The sequence below is a fragment of the Gossypium hirsutum genome, chromosome D12 (genome assembly GCF_007990345.1).
Source record: "Gossypium hirsutum isolate 1008001.06 chromosome D12, Gossypium_hirsutum_v2.1, whole genome shotgun sequence".
Classification (NCBI taxonomy): Eukaryota; Viridiplantae; Streptophyta; class Magnoliopsida; order Malvales; family Malvaceae; genus Gossypium; species Gossypium hirsutum.
This window is the reverse complement of record NC_053448.1, coordinates 63148101-63170033: the sequence shown is the minus strand read 5'-3', so window position 1 is coordinate 63170033 and position 21933 is coordinate 63148101. Positions and strand designations below refer to the sequence as shown.

The window sequence follows — 21933 nt, the reverse complement described above, 5'->3', positions numbered from 1 at the left end:
CTGTAAGGAAGACGAGGACTTTTTGTTGTCCTAGGCCGAGGGGAGAAGGCATTTTAATGGACTATTGGGCCAATGGCTTCACTCTTGTCGATCACAAGGACATGGACGATGCCTGCTTGGCGGCCAGCGCAGGAATCAGTAGACTAAAACTTGGAAAGCAAAAATCAGACATAAGATAACCTCAACAGAGGCATTACATTGCATTGCTTACTTCAAACCCACGTCTCCATTGGAATTAGTCATTTAAGTGCTCTTATAAAGGGAAACACCAACTGCTATAGCGTGTAATACAATTAACATGGAATTAAATAGTAATGATGTCGTCCACAAAGGGCAATTGAGATTTTACAACTTAAAATGACAATACCTCCATTATATCTCACACAGATGGGAAATATTTGTTTAGGTTGAAGGGGAGGGAATAAAATTCTTCACTCCTCGAATCACCCTTGAAGGATCGGAACTTGTCCCACCAGTGCTTACCCCTGTCCTTCCTAATCCCACTGTCCTTGCGGTGCAATGTGTTATCGAGGAAATATGCCAAGCATCCCGCTACGAACGCTTCCGATGAGAATGGCACATTTACAATGTCATTGAACTGTTAACAAATGAGTAGATATCCTTGTCACTCACATTCACTTCACTCTAAAATCACTACACAAAAAGGTTGTCTAAGAATAAAACCGTTGAAAACAGATTTAGCATGGATATACGTACCCATCTTGCGCCTGTGTGAACAGGACCATAGCCATTAATTGCGGTATACTCATTGAAGTACTGTGGCACAGATAAGCCCATAAAAACAGAGAAGCCTAATATAAATTTTGTACGGAAGCTGTTGAGGTTGCAAAACTGAAGAAAACTAAGACCCCCAGCACCTGCAGAAACATAAGGAAATAGATTCATTATATAATTTCTTGAAACACCTTGTTACAAATAAAATGGAGATCCACATGTTTCCTTGTGAATAGCTCCAATCAGCTACCTACCAACATATGCAAAGAATAGGCAGTATAATCCTGCAATAATAGGTGCTGGAATTGAAGCAAAGACTGCTCCAAATTTCCCTGCACATTAAGTATAAAAAGAAAAATCAATAGCTGATATGACAAAGAAAATGCTCAACGTCTATTTAGAAAGAAGAAAAAGAACCCATAAATCAGAAAATTTTACCAAGAATAGAGAAGAAAATCATAAACCCTGCTGAGATTTGGACAACCCTTCGGCTGCCAACTCGTGTTAAGGCTAAAAGGCCAGCATTCTCTCTGTAGAGAGAACAAAGTTAGTACACAAATTCTGTTTTTAGATTAATTGAGGACAGTAAAAGTAGGTCCAACATTGTGTTCATTGCTTGTCAGAGCCTTACACAGAAACTGAGGAACCATTGGCAGTTCCAAACAATCCTGACACCAAAATTGCAACTCCCTAAAGCAAGTCAAAGAAAGTTACTTCACAAAAATAAAATAAAAATTCAAGATTTACATGAAACTGAAGTTCAGCAAATGCAGATGAAGACAAAATTTCTAAACAATTTAGACATGAATCAACAAGCTTTTTAAAATTACCTGCCAACCAATACCACGGCTAAGAATAGAAGGTGGCATTGGAGTCGCACTTGCATATCTTGACACAGAAATAAAAGCCCCAGTGGACTGTTCAGGCCATTGTACAGGTAAAAAGTTAGTATATTTTGAATAACACTGCAATTAACTATTAACTTCCAAAGAGTATGAAGGAATTTGTTTGGATGTTTTAGCAGTTAATAAAATTCATAAATAATAGAAGAAAACAAACCTCTACAAGGGCAACAAAAGAAGCCATCATCATAGCAAAGGCTTCACCAGCATCAAATGATGGCGCTCCCCATTGAAAGGGATAAGGAACTCTTATCCTGCAAACCCCTAATTCTCGTGAGCTAATTATAACTACACCATTCTTGACGAATGCTATTATATTATGGTAAAATAAATCTTAGGATTGTTATCAAACACAAGCCCAAAGTGCCTTCTGTATGAAAACCACTGTTAGCACTTCTAAATAAACTACTAACTATAACTCACTGAAGGCAACAAGTCCTCGTATAAAACATTTAGTGATACAAGCAAGTCTTGCCAAATCAGCAAGCCCAACTTAAAAATGCATGGCCTCACCTATTAAGTGATACTGAAACCCTATGACTAAAGAAAATTCATCTTAAAAAAAAACCTAACATTTAGTGATATACCAATCAAGAAACAAGTGATTGAGCTGCACAAACTCACCATGGAGCAGCATCTATTAGACCAGAACGATCAGTTCTACAGCTTGTTTGTGTTTTTGGTGCTGTACCATTATAAGCTCCACCCACAGTGAGTAAATGAGCATAAATCCAAACAATCACCACTGAAAACAAGACAGCAAATCGATCAAAGACATTTCTTCCAGACTTTATCACATGAGGCACGTACTGCAAAATAAAAACAGATAAGCAATGATTAATTAGATAAAGTTTACAGTTTTTAAACTCAAGTTAGATCATCCAAGACTATAAATAGAAGATGGATATCTGAATGTCCCGAAAGTTATAAGACATTACCTGTGAGACAAATACTATAAGAATTAGCTGAGGCAGTCCAATCTCCACACATTTGGCAACCTAATAATTGACACAATAGTCAAAATCCATGGTGATGATGATATAATACCATGTTAGACTAAGTCTATCATATAAAGCAGAGACTCACCCCAGGAAAGCCAAATTCGTAAAGCCCAAAACCAACTAGAGATACCAAAGGAACGACTGAAAGTGGACTTAAAAACCTGGAAAAAAGAAAAATGCAATCATATGATTAAAATAGTTAATTGAAAGTCTCACTAAAATATTTGAATTTGGTACATTCAAGTGAATCAGCATGAAGCATGTATTAGTCCAAGACCATAAGAAAATCAACCTAGTTTCAATTTATTTACAAGGAAAAACGTATTAAGCCAAGCTGTTCAAACTTTCCCTGAAAAATTGAACACAAGTAAACTAACCTCGCAACATTACGCCAAAGGCCACTGAAGCCAAGGACAATCTGAAGAGTGGAAGCTACAATGAGGGCACCTTGAGTTGCCCGCATTATCCTTTTAAATCTCTGAAAGGCATTAAAACACAATACTTAAGAAAACCAAATGAAATTCTCTGAAAAAGCAGTAAAACACAATACTTCAAAAAACCAAAGAAAACACCAATATGTGGAAGTTAATATTCGAACTGGACAACTTAGTTACGCTCTTTTCTGTATTTTAAATTTTCAAGTAATAAAACTACATTATAATGAGAATGGATGTTCCTTTCAATGGAATGATGAAGAGTGAAGTCATTGTATATCACATTAGTAATGATTGAGCTGCATGGTAACCATGTCCCATACTGGATTAGGTAAATACTTGCTTTTCCAAATCAATACGCAACTTTAGTAATTACAAAGTCCAAACATACATTGTTTAATATGGTAAAGTTGGAGTATAGATCACGGTACCTCAATAGGATCTGAACTGTCACTGAACCGACCAGCAAGAATAATTGAGATTGTTGTTGGGACAAAGGTATAAGACCCTCCGATCACAGCAGGCAATCTAGACCCAAACAGTGACTGCAATAATGTGTTCAAACCAGCAACAAAGAGTAGAGTCTGGATAACCTTTGCTTTCTCCTCCTATAGTGGTTATTGATAGAACATTGTTGAAATTATTAAGCCAGGCAAAATGCCATAGTGAAAGCCTAAAGCAAATACCATGGTACTCAAAGTAAGTAACAATTGTTGCTTGTTTTTCATGGGGACTTACATTTCCACCTCCCATCTGGGGAACAAGTGAAGTTGGAATGATCACTGTCGTTCCAAGCATCACAAGATAATGTTGGAAACCAAGAAGGATGGCCTCGGCTGCATCAAATACAGACCAAAGTGTCAAGAGATTAGTTGCAATATTTTTCAACCGGCATTCAAATACCAGCAATAGCCGCCATTTAATATAGCCAAGTGAAGACATATCTAAAATATTTATTTAATATCTTGATCCCACATCAAAACAATAAATGAAAATTTCCTCTATTTGTTTAAAGTGGAAACAGAACACTCTAAAGGGAAAGACAAATAGAAGAGGGGAAATTCAACCAAAATGAAGCCAATTAGCAAAGAGTAGGCTTTAGGTTAACTCTCACCAAAAAAATAACCATATGACTAGAATTATCATCCGTAGTTACCAAAGTGAAGTTATAAAATAGACCCAAACATTACTACGTGCATTGTTGAAAGGTCGTTATGTTTTTTCCCCTTCTCTTTCTTCATCCTTGCAGAATATAAAAAGAAAGTTCTTTTTTTTTTTTGCAGAATAATGGCATTTCACTTTTCCAAAAAGGGGTATCTTAGCCAAAAAAGCTACTTACTTTCAGGCTTCAGCTAAAAGAAGAATATACATTTTACAGAAGATAAATATCCAAAAAACTAAATGACTACTACCTGAACCTTACCTAGAATATTCCCAGGAGGATTCACAAGAATCACACTTTAAACCAACCAAAAATCTAACACAATACATCAGCTGCTGCTGAATGTGAAATTTAGGATCTAAACAGTCATAACTAGGGTAAAAAACAAAAAATAGAACATTGAAGAAACTCACGCCATGGAGGTGGACTTGTAATGCAGTAAGAAATGTTGGGCAGCTGCTCCTTTGGTGGATGTGGCTGTGGTTCATCTACTTTTGCCATGATCTATTTCTCTATACCCCCCAAAAAAAAAACACAACTTCTGAGAATCAGCAAATGTAAACTACTAAAGCTGAGAACTACCCAGATCCCAAATCCTAAAGGAGGTAACTAAAACATTAAAAGAATGAAACACTAGAGAAAGTACGGGAAAATAAGAAAAAGGACCCCAAAAGGCCAAAAGAGTGAGCCACTTACATGTGTAGACACTGATATAGAAGGGACAAAGTTGAACTAAAGATAAGGAAATCTGCACAAAAGATTTAAGCTTAAAAGATAAGAGAAAAAAGATGAAATGAAATGTGGGGGAGAGCAAGGGAGTGTTAATAATTGCAATAGCAAAAATAATGAGCCAACAGATTTAGGTTGTTACAAAGCAAAATCAAGTGAAGGAAAGCATTAAAGTAAAAAATAAATCATGTTACCCCACTTCACCTAAAAAGTTGTCACAGTGAAAGGAAATGCAAAAAACAACCCAGAGGCTTTTTGCAAGCAAAGAAAGGAGAAAGGAGAAATTTTTATGAGAAATCAGAAATGTTTAAGCTCAAGTGAAGATTGAATTGAATGTTAAAAAGGAGTGCCGACTGACTTTTTACTCAAAGTTGTCCTTCACTTGCTTTTTTCACCTTTTCGAAGAAAATTTTTCTTTTTGTTTCTCGTCTGAAGCTACAGCCTTTATAATTATTACATGACCAAAACACACACACAGAGGTTAAATAACATGTAACTTAAACCAAACATTAATACAATTAAGTCCTCATTGGAACAAATAAATGATAAACACAGCTAAGAATCTCATTATATCATTGAAACAAGCTAAAGGAGGGAATTAAACGACGACGTGTGGCCATATCAATTCTCAGGTTGAAAAACCTACATGCTCTTGTAAAGAAAATGACGGGATTGACCTCAGCAAGTTGGCGCCTACGTGGCATGTTTTAGGAAACTGCAGTGGCTCTGGAATGATCGAAGGGTGAGGACAATTTGGGGAACTGAGAAAAGATAATCACGTGGGTAAGAGGTGCCCCTAAAACCAATGGAGCGAGAAAAGGGATAAACGTTTATATAAGACGGTCAAAGCAAAGGCCGATACATTTCCCTTTACAGCTTGTTCTAAAAAGTACGGTAAGGAAAATATGGTTTAAAAATTTGTAGGTTTTTCTAAAATAACGAAAAATAATATTTTAAAACAGGAATTCAAAAATATTTCAAAGTCTACAATATTAAGATTAGTTTGAAACAGTTGATTTCAAACAATTTTGCTTGATTTCATTTTGATTCTTATGTTAGCACGCAATAGTTTAATTAATAGGTCAAAACAAAACTAGGTAAGATGTTGAAATTGAATTTAACATTTTTGCCCTACTAACACTCTACATCAGTACAGACAGTTCAAAGTTCTTGTTAAGTAGATGATTATAGCATTCGTTTTTGTATATGTTAACAAATGAGTTTTTTACATTGTTTAACATATATCTACCAAAGTTTGATATTTATTCTTTTAAAAAAAGAAAATAAAACCAAAAAATCTCAAAGCTATATTGATGATCTGCAGTAAGAAACTATGATGCTTATTTAGATGAGTAATTTCAGGATTTTGTTAGTATCTGAAACATGGGCAATTTTATTTAGACCATAAAGAAACTATATTACTTTAAAAAAAAATCCTTCCAAAAAAAATAAACAATATATACCTATAATCACCTGTTTACACTGCACATACCATTTTATTTATTTGTTTTTACGATGTGGGTGACTAGAAAGCAAGAATAAATGAAAATGTTTTAAAGTTTTAAATGATGTCTTCATTTAAATTTTCTACTTATAGTTTGCAAAACATTATATATTTATTCTTGAATGATGTATTTAAAGGCAGCTACTTCATTTATTTGCATGTGAATTTATTATTCATAGACTAAAATATTTATTTGGTGGTTTAAATATATTTATGGTCAAATTTTCCTTAAATCTGACTCAATCTTTTGTGTCCACCAATCAAAACCCATCTTCAATCCTTGACCTTCACCACTTCCAACTTTCATTCTCAGCACCTTCTTCGCCCCTCCTTGTACTGATTAGCACCATTGGACTGCCCAGGCCACTGGTGTTAGCCTTTAGGGTTCTCTCTAGAGTCAAACAAGTCTCTATTTGCAGCATCTAGTTATGAAGTTCTATCTCTTCTTCTCTTTTCTTTAAAGTTGCAACGTCATTTAACTATTGATAACCAAAAAAATGAAATGATAATTTTACAATTTTCATCACTATGAACATAATTTATAAATAAAATTGGTTTTTGAAGCCGCAAAGGTAGCGGGGAATTAATGTTGGTTAATATTTTAAAGAGGATGGATGTCATTTAGTGAAATACAGCTGTAATAATACGACAAGGCTACTGCTTCATATAATTAAGGTTTCAAATTTTTGTAAAATTGGATTAAAATGCATAATGGAACGCAAAAAGTGGTTTAATTGACCTGGAAATTATAGTTTTTTTTATAAAAAATTTACCGCCATTCTATCATGAAATCAATGGCAAGGGATGAAAAGGAGAACGTGGAAAGAGATGCAAGTTGTGAAAGTTTAGGGTACAGCCAAAGCCACCGAACCATTGCTATTGCTGATGGTAATGGTGGGACCCATTGATTGGGAAATTCTCTGGCTTTCTTTTGGCCTTTTTCGAAAATTGGAGACACATATGTCCTTTCTCATTATACTATGAATGAGTAGAATTTGAATATAATGCATTTTTATTGGTTTTCCGTTATCATCTATATTTGGTGTGTTTTCGTTAATAATTTTAAAACTGATGCTTCTGTTGATTGATTTATTGGTTAGGCTGGGGAACATTTCTTTTTCCTAAATCATTATAGTCGAATGTATCTCAAAAAACTAATTTTATAAATTTGTGAAATGATAAACAAATAAACTATCATTTTTCACATTTTATGTTTCACTTTCATTTAATAAACAACTACAAAGGAATGATTTGTGAATTGTAATGTGATTATTCCTTGGAGAAGTGAGAGTTGGGTTGCGTTTAATTTCTCTCACAAATTCATATTTGATTAAAGTGGTTGGTTGCACAACCTCTTTCACACAACGCAATCACAGACACATGTCGAGGAGTAAAGCCAAGATTTAAGGGCTGAAAATCAACATACTTACTATAACATAAAACGAGGATCCCACAAATTAACGTAATCTTTTATTATTTCTTGTTCTCATCCTGTTTCATGCAATTATTGCATTTCTTTATATGAATCTATTTACGTTATTTTCCTATGACGTGTTTCTGTAACCTAATTATACTGAGTTTAAAATGATCAAATATATATATTTTTATCATAATAACGTTTTTTTTTTAAATCAAGTATTACAAAGTGGTGGAGATGGAGAAGCAAGTGTTTTGCTTTTATTTCAGCTACTCGGTCGGCGGCTTTGTTTCCTTCTCCAAATTTAAGGGCCCAAAAAACAGAAGAAAGACAAGTGTTGGATAAACTCGAATAAATTCGTAATTTAGTTTTAAAAGATGAGGTTAGTAGATTAAGAGTTAAAATTTCAATAATATAATTAATAAATATTAGATACAATAATAAAATATATTATACTTTTAAGAAGAGAATGTAACATGGATTAAAATTTGATATTTTAAAAGATAATAAAAAAGAGATAAATTACGATAGAGATCATTCAACTATGATTTTTTTTATCAACCAATTATGAAAAGTTACAAAATAACCACTCAACTATTAGTAAATTAATTTTTTTTCACCCAACTATTCAAAATTTTTTTTATGTCACCAGTTGGCTAACCTAAAATAAAAACACAAAAAAATCTAAGATAATTGAGCGACAAAAAAAGACAAAATTAGATTGTTGAGTGACTATTTTGTAACTTTTCATAGTTGGTAACCAAAAAAAGAATAAAAAAGCATAGTTGGGTGTACTAATATAGTTTATCCAAAAAATTGTAACATTATAAAAGATTAAATGTCTTTGGATGGAGAATTATAATTTTTTTGAGTTTTTAAAAATGTTAGCATTTTAGAATTCATCAATTCAAAAAGGTTAATATTTGTAATTGATTTATTTAGATAAATAACTGGTTTTACAAAAAATAGGCTAATGAAATTTTTATAAATTAAAAAAAATAATCATAAAAGAAGAATAATTATATTAAGAATAAAGAATATAAAAAATATTCAATATGTATATCATTATATTTTATAAAAATTATAAACAGTTTTAATAAAATAAAATTTAAAATATTTATTATAATTAAATAAAAATAATTTTTAAGTTATAATTTTTTATTTTATAGTGTGATCATGTGAATTAAATCAAATAAAATTACTATATATGAGCAATTTTGAAAAACCAACTATTTAAGTGGAATTTGTAAAAGAAATTTAAACTGTTAGAATTCTCTTTAAATTACTCATAAATTTTAAAATTATCTAATATATTTACCTAAATAAATAAATTCATTTTTAGAATTTTAAAAACCTTAAATTCAAACGAAATCCTTTTACAAAATTCTCACCCAAACACGCTCTTATATTTAAATATAAAAAAGCCCAAAACCTACATATTAGTCTTCATCGTTTAATTTTTTAATGGGCCGTGACTTGGGTTCTTAAAACCCATTAGAATAGAAATGAGCCCGACCCCCACATCAAATCTGGAAATTAGATTGAAATGGCCGTGGACTGGGCTCTTAAAACCCTATCACATTCCGCAAACTCAAGTCTTCCTTACAAAACATTTACACTGTCTCGGCAAAACAGATATTACTCAGTGAGAGATTAACCATGTTTCTGTCTAGATTTGTAGGCAGAACAGCTCTCTTGGCTGCCGCTAAATCAGAAAGTTCAGCTGCGACCACCGCCGCCGCCGCATCAGCAGCTGCTCCTACTAATCTCAACCCACTTGAGCAATTTTTTGAGGCTGATAGAAATCCCGAAGATGAAAAACCTGTCTACGGTACATTCTTCGTATGCTTTTCGCTTCTTTTTTTTAATCATGAGTTTCCTTTTCCTTCTCTGTTTCCAATTTTCATTTCTTATTTTCTAGAATAAGGTAAAAGCAATATGGGACTATTGAACACCATATCTTTGAAACTGTTACAATCGTTGAACTTATTTGAATCTGTGGGTTGCTGGTGTTTATTCATCGAGTTCGTGCAATTGAAGGGTTGCCAAATTCACTTTAATGGCCAGTGTTTCCCCAAGTCGGAGTTAGGACTTGAGAGTCCAAGATAATGCTTTAATTGCTCACACTCTAAAACAAACTACAATTGTAAAGGCATAATTGAATTTTAGATGCCATGTATTAGAATAAACTAGGATAACTGTTGAAAACTTGGTACCTGTTAAAGAATCAACTTTCTTGTACATCATCCCCTAAGTTACTGCAAAATTCTATATTAATAACTGTCAGGCACCTGGGAATTTAGTGCCAATGCTGTTGTTGTTGTTATTGAAGAAATCTTCAAGTCAGCATGCAAACCACGGATATAATTTTACTTGCCACCTTGGATGAAAGATCTATTTTTATTTGGTTCTTTCTGAAACTGATAAGTCATCTATGGTTTGTCTAAATTTGGATTCGAAGTTTATCTGTTTGAAGTAGTTTGATGGTTGGTGTTGTGGGATAGATTTCAACTTTGGGATCAGTGTGATAGTTTCATTGGATTTCATTGTCTGGTGTAATGTGGTAGTTATGATAGACTGGCCATAAATTACTCATGACAAGATTCTTACAGAAGCCCCCTTTATTTACAGGAATACATTTTCCTTAAGAAGTACAACTTTTTTTTTTAATTAACTCCTATGATTGGCTTGAACCTGAAGCTATTCTTTCCACCGAGTCTGTTTAGCTAATAAAGCATTAACAACTGTTGCACTCCTAGAGGAAGGATACACTGATATTGCTGCATTTTTTTCCCTGTTAAACTTAAACAAGAGATTTGGTTTTCATTTATAACATTTTAACTCATACCGTTTCCTGGATATATTTGCATAGTACTTGGTTATAGACCCAAATCTTTACTTTTCTGTTTTGTTTTGAGTTTCAGCATAATTACACCTAATGGATTTTTCAAAAGAATTTCTTCTTTCCCGAAGACCCTGCCCCTACCCTAAGAAGGGTAGAGCTGCTATTCAAGACCCAATCCAACCCATGTAGTCACCATGCTAGTTCTAGTGCTGTTGTAATTTGTTCAATTTCTTCTTAAAATTTCGTTGCTGTCAGGTCGAAGTTGGAAAGCTTCTGAACTGCGTGTAAAGTCCTGGGATGATCTCCATAAACTATGGTATGTTCTGTTGAAAGAGAAGAACATGCTGATGACTCAACGGCAGATGCTTCATGCTCAGAATCTCCGCTTTCCCAATCCAGAACGCATCCCAAAGGTATAACCCTGTTTCTTCTGCTTGTCATTTGATATGCTTTGTGATCATTGTTGCTAGAATATCCTCGAGGGTCTGTTTGGATGAGGTATTTCTGGAAGGAAATTCATTTAGTCGGGATGTTAAATGCTTAAAATCCTATTGTCTTGTTTGGTAAAAGAAGTGGAAATTTCAAAACTTGGAGGAATTTTCTGAAGGAAATTGAGTACCTGAAATCCCTCTCTGGAACCCCCATATAAAGATGTGGGTTTTCAAAATTCTTTTAAATACGTTCTCACTTTCGTTTCATATGGCCGCCCTCATTTAAAAGATCTTTGAATTTACAAATTTCCAATCCAAACACACTGCAAATTCTTTAGATGATTAGACACTAGTTCTAAATGTTTATACTATTGTGAACAAAGTAGCATTTTGTAGTTTTTAGTAATAAGTCAGAATGAATGGTTAAAATGTATTAAAATGAAGCAGTCGTGTATGGTTATTTCTTGTAACTACGACTATCGAACAATCAGACTTATTTTTAAATATTTTTAAAATTTACTCTGCATAGGTAATCATGTTTGTTAATACTGAAATTATGTTTGGAATCATTCATGCTTACCAGATTTTTAATATTCCTCCACCATTAGGAAGCACCTTTTGCTTACTGGATTTTTTATACTGATTATGAAATTCAGGTAAGGAAGTCGATGTGCCGAATTAAGCAAGTACTTACAGAAAGAGAAATTGAAGACCCTGATCCGAGGAGATCTGCAGAGATGAAGAGGATGATAAATGCTCTGTGATATTGTACTAAACTGCTTATCCCGTTCACTGAAGGCTTTCTATTGTTTTTGTTGGTCGAGATTCTATTCTGACTTGCTATTCCATTGTTGCATCAGACATCTTAGGTGTTTAGGAACATAACTAGTGTTTGTGTTTGTTTTGGATGGCACATAATCAATAACTGCTGCTGATCATCTTAAAGGAACTCGGTTTATTTCATATTTCCCTTTTACACCTGGTTACTATTCTGAAAAATTTCTAACTATGTTAGCCGGATTCCTCACCGAAGTTGTAGTAAAAATATTGAGTATACACAAATGCAATGATCCAGACTGTTCAGTGGTTCAAGCTTTGTTCCCCACACAGACAGACTCGAACTCGATAGAAGAATTGTGCCTTTTTTCCTTTATTTTTAATCTTCCCTTGGGATGCTGACGGTACACAGTCACAATCAAGTCTAAGCTTGAATCTATTCCAACTGTATTTTCAGAAATATAAATAAATAAAAATAGATAATAAAATATGAAGGGAGTTGGAAAATAGCAACTGCGAATCCCTGCTACTTCTTACAAGTGGGGATTCGAGAGCAAGAGCATTGTTTGTGTTGTGTCCTCTCAAGGCTGCTTAACACACAGCAGAGAGTGGTCCCAAATGCCTGAGGGAAAGCGAAAGGGAGAATTGCCATTGCAACGCTTTGAAGAATTGGTTTTGTTAGTTTAATGAATAGTGCTCTGTTTCTGGTCTCACATACTTTCAGGATGATGGATCCCATCCCAACGATAGTCTCCGCCACTCTAAAATTCTGTTTCTTTCATTTATTCAAGGCTAGTACTCGACTGATTTGTTTAGGTGAGGACAAAAACTGGTTTAGAAAAAAAAAATTTAAGGACCATCCATCCAAACTTGAGCAACCGTAGCCTTTAAACTCAAGAGCAGCGGTTTATTGCCACCTACACCACTGGAAGCGCTGCCCTACCCTACCCTATTTTACTACTACTATTAGTTTTGCCTGTTTCCGTTTCTAGATTCAATTTGATGATATTTAATTTGGATTTAAATATTCAACAACTTATATCTGTGATCATCATGCAAAAATTCCATGATTTTTTGAAGGCTATAGAGAATTGTTTATGCTTTGTTTACCCATAAAAGAAAATAATAAAAATTCACTTCTTATTCTTATTTAAAAAAAATCAACTTGTTTTTATTTTTCTTATGTTGGATGAAAGAATCCAGGAGGGGAGACAACCTTAACTCTCCCTCAAGTGATAAATTACGAGTTTGCCCTCTTTGAAGCATCACCCGCAATACCCCAGACGGGTAGCTTTATCGTCCCCGCCCTAAAAATCAAAACCCAAAAACCTTAATTTTATCGGCCGTTGAAAATCCCATTTGCCCTCATTACCCCCCCCCCAAAAAAAATAAAAATAAAAGTCAAAGGTGCCAAAACAAACACTGATGAGTCAAACACTTTTTAAGTTAATAATCTGAAACGAAATCGAACAAGTCCAGTCCCGTATCCGGAATCCCACACACGTCATTTCATTTCCGTCACAGCACTGTGACTATATCTTGCCCCTCGTTAAGTACTTGCCCGAACTGCCCATCCTATTGCCCGCTCTGCCCTACCATGTAACCCCAAGTACACCTTTCCTTTTGCCGTCTCTCTCTGTCTCTGTCTCTGTCTGTCTCTTTTTTTTTCTTCTCTCTCTCTCTCTCTCTCTCTCTCTCTCTAAAAGTCGATCAAAAACAAATTTCTTTTTTTAATCTGTCTCGATTTTCTCTCTCTTTAATTTTCAATAATCTCATTTGTTCTTCTATAGATCGAAAGGCGGCTTACAAAATCGAACGCGGTGGATGGATCTGAGATTGAATTAGGTCGGGTAAAAGGGGGAATCGCGATCCAAAGGGAATTAGGGTTTCCGATTTGCGATTGGGGAAATTAGGGTTGGTTGAGGGGGGATTTTTCTGTATATGGTAAAAGGTAGGGTTTTGGGCGGATCTAGGGCACGGAATTGTTGAAAGAAAGGGGAGGAAATTGAAGAGGGGAAAAATAAGATAGAAATAAGGAGGGGGAATTGATGGTACTCGAAGGGGAAAATGCAAGGCTATGCATGGGCGGGGAGGAGGTGAGGAGAGGAAAAAGGCACGGCACATGTGGACAGTCCCTACACGTTCAACGGCTGTTCTGAGTGGTGATGGTGGTGCTTCTCTCTCTTCTTCTTCTTCTTCATCTACCGTTAATTTCTTTTCAAAGGTATACCTTTTCTTCTGCTTTTATTTGATTTGATTCTATTCAATTTTCTGTTCTTTTTGTTTGCTTGTTTTGTTTCGTCCTGTGATTGGATAAGAGAGGTTTTGTCGGATTGATTTGGTGGAAATGAAGAGAGGGGTTCACTTTTGCTTTTGGGAATTTGGTATGGTGGCTTAATTGGTGCTGGATTGTGTGGAAGTACTCCTAATTTTCTTGGATTTTTCTTGGCTTGGTTTTGAATCAGCTGGAATATTGATCTGTTGGAAGGCATTTAACTTTTGATCTTTTGGGTGGATTGTTTGGCCGAGGTGTTCGCGTAAGAACTTTTGGCTTGATTTTTGTCGTTCATACAGAGCTTCAGTTGTGGGAAGCGGTGTACTACATTGTAATTTGGGTAATGATCGAGAAGAGTCTGTTTCCTTGGGCCAATTTACATTTTTCTCTAACATATCTTTGTGTGCTAAATTATGATACCAGAACGTCCTTTTCTTTTCATATACAAGTTTTTCTATAGATGATACGGTCCTTCCATTGACTTGTCTGAAATTTTTAATTGTGGACTTCGAGTAGCAGTTGCTTAGCATGCCTTGGATGTTTTCCTTTCACCCAATATGATGGAGTTATGGACAGGGGGAGTGTTGGGAAATGATAGAGAAATTTAGGTCCAGATAGATCAATGTATATATGTTGATCATGGGAATTTGCCTACCATCAAGGAGTGTTAAGGAGAAGAAATCACCAGCGTTATTGTTATACAGAATATTGGGAAGTTTCCAAAGTTTGGACAGCTCGAATCATGAAATTTGTTGATAAAGAATTAGTTTCTAGTTCATCATTTGCTCTTAAGTTGTATTATAATAGATACTGAGAAGTTTAAAATCTGTAGAAGTATTTTGCCATTTGATGTAGATTTACTGAAGAGAAGTATTTGTTTCATGAATTTGTTTAAAAGTGGCCAGTCATGCTCTATATGGTGGTATATGCCTCTTTTCTGTACATATGAATCTCTGAAGTCTTTCTTGTCTGATAAAGCTGGATTATTGGACTCAGACTAGATCTGAGTGGTTGAATGACTTGCTAATTCAACTTCTCCTTGATTGTTGTTGTAAAATAGCTTTAGATATATCTGAATTACTATAATTCCTTCCTGCTATTGTTGAAGTTTGATGGCTTAGGGATAATTAATGTGCAATTTTCTCTTAAATTGAATTTTAGTAGATTTATTTCTTACATTGTGAAACTATGGTTTAATATCTATAGAAGCATTGTAATTTTACTGAAGAAAAACTTGTTTGTTTTGTGAATTTATTTAGAAACTGACTGATCATACCCTAAATGGTGTTATTATTTGCATCTTTATCTATACATATGCTTTTCAAAAAGTCCTTATCTAATAAAGCTGGATTATTGGAATCACAACAGATCTGAATAGCTGAATTTCTTGCTATTTGCTAGTAGAGGGTTGTTCTTGGAGTTGTTTCTGTCTGTGTTAAATTACCTGCACTGCTTCCTTTGGGTGGCTTAGTCTTTGAAGCCAAGAGTTGATGGCTTTTAGAAACAACTGAGTGGGTTACAATCTGGGTTTTTGATCAAGCATTTTTTTTCATAGTACAAATTGCTTTATTTTTTCACTGATAAAAAATTACATACACGGTTGGATGTTCACTAAGTTACTGACATAGCCTGTTTTGCTACCAATAGGATGGACGTAAGATCAGTGTTGGTGACTGTGCTCTCTTCAAACCGCCCGAAGATTCTCCACCTTTCATTGGAATAATTCGTTGTCTAACTGCTGGGAAAGAAAACAAGTTAAAGTTGTGTGTAAATTGGCTTTATCGACCTGCTGAAGTAAAGCTTGGCAAAGGCCTCCTGTTGGAAGCTGCGCCAAACGAAATCTTTTATTCCTTCCATAAGGATGAGATTCCTGCTGCATCTTTACTCCATCCGTGTAAAGTTGCATTCCTTCCTAAAGACGTTGAACTTCCATCAGGGATTTGCTCATTTGTGTGCCGGCGAGTTTATGACATTACAAACAAGTGTTTATGGTGGCTAACCGATCAAGATTATATTAATGTGAGTTCTATCTGCTCCTTCATATGTCTTATTAATGTTGTACCCTTTTTATTGATATTTTCTTCTTATATTTTCAGGAACTACAAGAAGAAGTAGATCAGCTGTTGTATAAGACGCGCTTAGAGATGCATGCAACAGTGCAGCAGGGTGGCCGTTCTCCAAAGCCAATGAATGGTCCGACGTCAACATCACAGTTAAAACCTGGTTCAGATAGCGTACAGAACAGTGCTTCCTCATTTCCTTCTCAGGGTAAGGGGAAAAAGAGGGAGCGTGGGGATCAAGGCTTCGAGCCTGTCAAAAGGGAACGTACTAGTAAAATGGATGATGGGGATTCTGGTCATGGTAGACCAGAAGTTAATCTAAAATCTGAGATTGCTAAAATTACTGAAAAGGGGGACTAGAAGATTATGCAGGAGTTGAGAAATTGGTTCAACTCATGGTGTCTGAGAGAAATGAGAAGAAAGTAGATTTGGTGAGCCGGTCAATGCTTGCTGGTGTCATAGCAGCTACAGATAAGTTTGACTGTCTTAGTCATTTTGTTCAGCTCAGAGGGTTGCCTGTTTTTGATGAATGGCTCCAGGAAGTCCACAAAGGGAAGATTGGAGATGGTAGCGGCTCCAAGGATGATAGATCAGTTGATGATTTTCTTTTAACCTTACTCCGAGCTCTTGATAAGCTACCTGTAAATCTTACAGCTCTGCAGATGTGTAACATTGGCAAGTCTGTGAATCATTTGCGTACTCATAAGAATATAGAAATACAGAAGAAAGCAAGGAGTTTAGTTGATACATGGAAAAAACGAGTAGAGGCTGAGATGGATGCCAAGTGTGGTTCAAATCAGGGTGTTCCGTGGTCTGCTAGAGCTCGTCTTTCTGATGTTTCTCACAGTGGAAGCAAGCACTCTGGATCATCTGATGTTGCCATGAAGAGTTCAGTAACCCAACTTTCTGCCTCTAAAACTGGTTCGGTTAAGCTTGCTCAAGGAGAGATCACGACCAAGTCTGCTTCTGCATCACCAGGGCCTGTGAAGGCAGCAACATCACCTGCCTCAGCCAGTACAAACTTAAAAGATGGGCAGGCACGAAATGCTGCTGTTGTTGGCACCTCTGACCCTCAAACTACCACACGGGATGAAAAAAGCAGCAGTTCTAGTCAGTCCCACAACAATAGTCAGTCTTGTTCTAGTGATCATGGGAAGACTGGGGGAGTTTCTGGAAAGGAGGATGCAAGAAGTTCTGCAGCTGGTTCAGGAATAGTGGCTAAGATCTCAGGTAGTTCTTCACGGCACCGGAAATCCATTAATGGTTTCCCAGGTCCATCAGGGGCTCAAAGGGAAGCTGGATCAAGCAAAAATTCTTCATTGCATAGAAATCCTGCTTCAGAAAAAGTATCACAGTCTGGTTTAACATGTGAAAAGTTAACTGATCCTCCTACAGCTGAGGGTAATAGTCATAAGTTCATTGTTAAGATCCCAAATAGAGGTAGAAGTCCTGCACAAAGTGCCAGTGGAGGATCTCTTGAAGATCATCCAGTCATGAATAGCAGAGCTTCTTCTCCTGTGCTTTCAGAGAAACATGAGCAATTAGATCGTAACATGAAGGAGAAAAGTGAGAGTTATAGGGCAAATGTTGCCACTGATGTGAATACCGAATCTTGGCAGAGCAATGACTTCAAAGATGTGCTGACTGGGTCTGATGAGGGAGATGGTTCACCTGCAGCTGTTCATGATGAGGAAAACTGTAGGACTGGAGAAGATGCTAGGAAAACAACTGAAGTTACAAAAACTGCTTCCTCATCTTCTGGAAATGAACTTAAATCAGGGAAACTGCAAGATGCTTCTTTTAGTTCCATAAATGCTCTAATTGATAGTTGTGCTAAGTACGCCGAAGCAAATGAGTGCTTGCCAGTTGGGGATGATGCTGGAATGAATTTGCTTGCTAGTGTGGCTACTGGAGACTTCTCTAAGTCAGATGGGGCTTCACCGATTGATTCTCCACAAAGAAATACCCCTCTTGTTGAGCATTCTTCCACAGGCAATGAAACTAAATTAAAACCTTCGGGGGATGAGGTTGTTCAAAATCGGAATCAGTCTGTTGAGGGTGCAGATGATGAGCATCTAAAGCAGGGTGTTGCTGCTGGTAATTCATGGCCTAAAAATGCAGAAAGCAAGACTGGTTCCTCTCTAGAGAAATTAGGAGAGCTGAATGAGCATTTAACTTCATCTTTGCCAAAGATTGCAGATCAATGTCCTGAAAATGGTAAATTAAAGGAAATTGTGATGGCTGCTTTAGTCAATCTGCCCTCTGCATGCACCGTGGAGAAAACTACTGATATTGATGATTCCAAAGAGCGCTTGGATAAAAAGTCTGATGAAGTGGATGATGATTGCTGTTTGGATGCTAAACAAAAGGGGAACACTTCTGAGGTAAATGAAGAGGTCATCGATCCAGGTGTAAAAGTGGAGAAAGAAGTGGTTGAAGGTTCTTCATCTGTACCTTCTATTGAAGTTGATGCGGATAATAACAAGAAAAATGTCACTGAAGATTCGGAGAGAAGTTCACAGACTCATCAGAAGTCAGCGAATGTTTTTGGGCATTTCATCAAAGGAACAGATAAAGAAGCACTGCCTCCTGGTCCTTCCAGAGATACAGTTTTGGAACATGTTGATGAAGTGAAGGCTGAGAAGGATGTTGAGACTGATGCACCGAGTCATGCCAGTCACAATGAGAAACAAAAACCTGAGTTGGAAAGTAATGCTTCTCTGATCATTGATGTCCTTATTAAGTTTGAAGCACTTGTTATTTATTATTTTAAGCTTTTGTTTTGCATTCCTTTATTATTATTATTGTTGTTATTATTATTATTATTTTGTCATTATTAAACTGGTAATTAAATTGAATATGTTTTGGTTCAGTTGTTACTGCCCAGAAAGGTGAGCACGTGCAGGAGAACATAGAATGTAGTGAGGGTCATGAAGTACATGGTAGACCATCTCCTTGTAAGGCATCGTCGGAAACAGGACAAACTAAGAAGCCAAGGGGATCTAAGGTGACTGGTGTAGAAGCAGATGAAGCAGAAGAATGCACATCGATCACTACAGATACTCCTGCTACTGGTGTTGCTGATACAGATGCTAAAGTAGAATTCGACTTGAATGAAGACTTCAATGCAGATGATGGGAAATTTGTGGAATCAAATAATGTGACAGCTCCTGTCCAATTAATTAGCTCATTGCCTTTCCCTGTTTCTTCCGTGTCTAGCAGCCTTCCTGCTTCTATTACTATTGCTGCTGCTGCTAAAGGCCCCTTTGTTCCCCCACAGGACCTGCTGAGGACTAAAGGGGCACTCGGTTGGAAGGGATCAGCTGCTACAAGTGCGTTTCGGCCAGCTGAACCCAGAAAAAGTCTAGATATGCCTCTGGGTACAAACAATGCTTCCATTCCTGATGCCAGTACTGGAAAACAGTGTCGTCCTCCATTGGATATTGATTTGAATGTACCTGATGAGAGAGTCCTTGAGGATCTTGCTTTTCAAAGTTCTGCCCAGGGCACAAACTCTGCACTAGACCTTTCAAATAATCGTGATTTCAAATGTGGGTTGGTTGGTCCGGCACCCGTTCGCTCTTCTGGTGGACTTGATCTTGATTTGAACAGAGTTGATGAACCTGCTGATTTGGGTAATCACTCAACTGGAAATAGTCGCAGAATAGATGCCCCTATGCATCCAATAAAATCATCAGTTGGTATTCTTAATGGTGAGGCAAGTTTCCGCAGGGACTTTGATTTGAACAATGGACCCGCTGTTGATGAGGCGAGTGCTGAACCATCACTATTTAGCCATCATAATAGAAACAGCAATGTGCTATCTCAAGCACCAGTTCCCAGCCTGCAGATAAACAATGCTGAGATGGCAAATTTCTCGTCATGGTTTCCTACAGGGAATACATACTCAGCTGTTACTATTCCATCAATTTTGCCTGATAGGGAGCAACCTTTTCCAATTGTTGCAACTGGTGGAACACAAAGGGTGTTGGGTCCCCCTACTGGTGCCACCCCTTTTAATCCTGATGTCTATAGGGCACCTGTGTTGTCATCTGCACCAGCAGTGCCCTTTCCATCAACTCCTTTCCAATATCCTGTGTTTCCCTTTGGAACAACTTTTCCTCTTCCTTCAACCAGCTTTTCTGGCAGTTCAACAACTTATGCTGATTCATCTTCTGGTGGGAGGTTTTGTTTTCCCCCGGTCCATTCACAATTGTTAGGACCTGCTGGCACTGTTCCATCCCATTACACAAGGCCCTATGTTGTTAACCTTCCGGACAGTAGTTATAATAGTAGTGCTGAGAGTGGAAGGAAGTGGGGAAGGCACGGTCTAGATTTAAATGCAGGGCCTGGAGGCCCAGACATTGAAGGAAGAGATGAGACAGCACCTCTTGCATCTCGGCATCTGTCTGTTGCCAGTTCTCAGTCCCTGGCAGAGGAACAAGCAAGAATGTATCAGGTGCCAGGTGGGGTTTTGAAAAGGAAGGAACCTGAGGGAGGATGGGATGGATACAAGCAATCTTCATGGCAGTAGCATCCTTAGATGTCACTGTTTAGTGGCCCATTAAAGCTTGTGAGTCATTTAGTTTCTTCTCAGCTTCTTTTGACAAATTTTCCATTTTTCTTCTCCCCATTTTGCTATTTCTATACCTACTAGGGAGAAAATTGATATTAGAACTATGGAAATTTTTTATTGACCAATTTGATGTATTCTTTTTCAGTTCTTCAAGGATGGGCATTGGCTAACCCCCAGAGGTCTTCTGACCTGTGTTTGCTTAGAGGATGGGTGGTAAGTGAGCCATTTGATGTTTGTTCATAGTCTCCAACCCCCCACCTTTTCGGCATATCGACTGTACCGTAAAAGAATCTGTTCGGGGTGTATTCAAGCTTTGTTCCTTGAATTTGTTCTGGACACAGATCATTTTCCCTTTGTAGATATTATAACTGTTGGAAATCATGCCCATATGTTGCCCAGACATTAGAAATTGGTGCCCATACTGCTTTTTAGTGCATATTTTTCTTGACTTTTTTTGTTCTTTCACCTTTTAATTTTCTTTTTCTTTTTCTTTTCCAATTAAAGTGGTCACCGAATTTTGATACTGAAGCCTTTTTTCTGATGTGGCATGACTTGGTTGCTGTGGTTGATGATGTATTCATATATTTTATTTAATTGATAAACTCTAATTGTAGTTGATATGCTACAGTTTTAATTGGTGTCAGCTTTGCTTGCTATGAATATTATTAGAATGTAATGGAGGCAGTTAAGACTGAGTGCATACACTGGAGTGGGCAAGTAATATTTGATCATTCATCCGTTTCCATTGCGTTCATATATTTGGTGTTGATTCGAGTAGTAGGCAAAGCCAAGCCCTTTCTGGAATCTGGAGCTTGCGGTGAGCCATTGACATATTCACGTCGAATTTCCATGCTCCGATTTCTACATGTCCCATATCCATTTGGAAAACAGAATATTCTGAAGACAATGCTACCGTTCTGTAGGAGTATTCGAGTTCTTGTTTGTGCTTGACCCACATGTCAGTCTTAACAGCATCGAGCAAAATCATGACGCACGCCGAATTGGTTATTATATTTACGCACCAGAAAACAATAATTGGGTCTTCTCTTGAACGTAAAGACGTGCAATTCCGATATCGATAATCA

General features: G+C 36.6%; 3 protein-coding genes across 6 annotated transcripts; 2 read left to right on the top strand and 1 right to left on the bottom strand.

Annotated features, from left to right (window-relative positions):
- Positions 1–285: 285 nt before the first annotated feature.
- On the bottom strand, positions 286–5272 carry LOC107939793 (nucleobase-ascorbate transporter 6). 4 transcript variants are annotated; one of them, XM_041107837.1, is made up of 16 exons: positions 5158–5272; positions 4931–4982; positions 4648–4746; positions 3811–3908; positions 3504–3680; positions 3016–3116; positions 2724–2799; positions 2576–2635; positions 2262–2446; positions 1795–1891; positions 1566–1652; positions 1367–1425; positions 1174–1265; positions 990–1067; positions 718–878; positions 286–598 (listed from the first exon to the last, which is right to left on the bottom strand). In XM_041107837.1, the coding sequence occupies exons 3-16, from the start codon at positions 4733–4735 to the stop codon at positions 380–382; spliced, it is 1578 nt and encodes a 525-aa protein (XP_040963771.1). In that variant the 5' UTR covers positions 4736–4746; positions 4931–4982; positions 5158–5272; the 3' UTR covers positions 286–379. The 4 variants fall into 4 exon arrangements, with proteins under 4 accessions (XP_040963771.1, XP_016728659.1, XP_040963770.1 ...); XM_016873170.2 differs by lacking the exon at positions 5158–5272 and having other exon boundaries at positions 4931–5124; XM_041107836.1 differs by having other exon boundaries at positions 4648–5271.
- Positions 5273–9443: 4171 nt separating this feature from the next.
- LOC107939777 (39S ribosomal protein L47, mitochondrial) lies at positions 9444–12123 on the top strand. Its single transcript, XM_016873150.2, has 3 exons — positions 9444–9715; positions 10985–11142; positions 11817–12123. Exons 1-3 carry the CDS (start codon positions 9544–9546, stop codon positions 11922–11924), a joined length of 438 nt encoding a protein of 145 aa, XP_016728639.1. The 5' UTR covers positions 9444–9543; the 3' UTR covers positions 11925–12123.
- Positions 12124–13567: 1444 nt separating this feature from the next.
- On the top strand, positions 13568–21466 carry LOC107939786 (mucin-19). The gene is given in 6 exon segments (XM_041107835.1): positions 13568–14161; positions 15860–16231; positions 16309–16618; positions 16621–18981; positions 19146–20845; positions 20994–21466. Coding segments are annotated over 5 exon segments (4851 nt in total). The 5' UTR covers positions 13568–14014; the 3' UTR covers positions 20807–20845; positions 20994–21466.
- Positions 21467–21933: the final 467 nt, after the last annotated feature.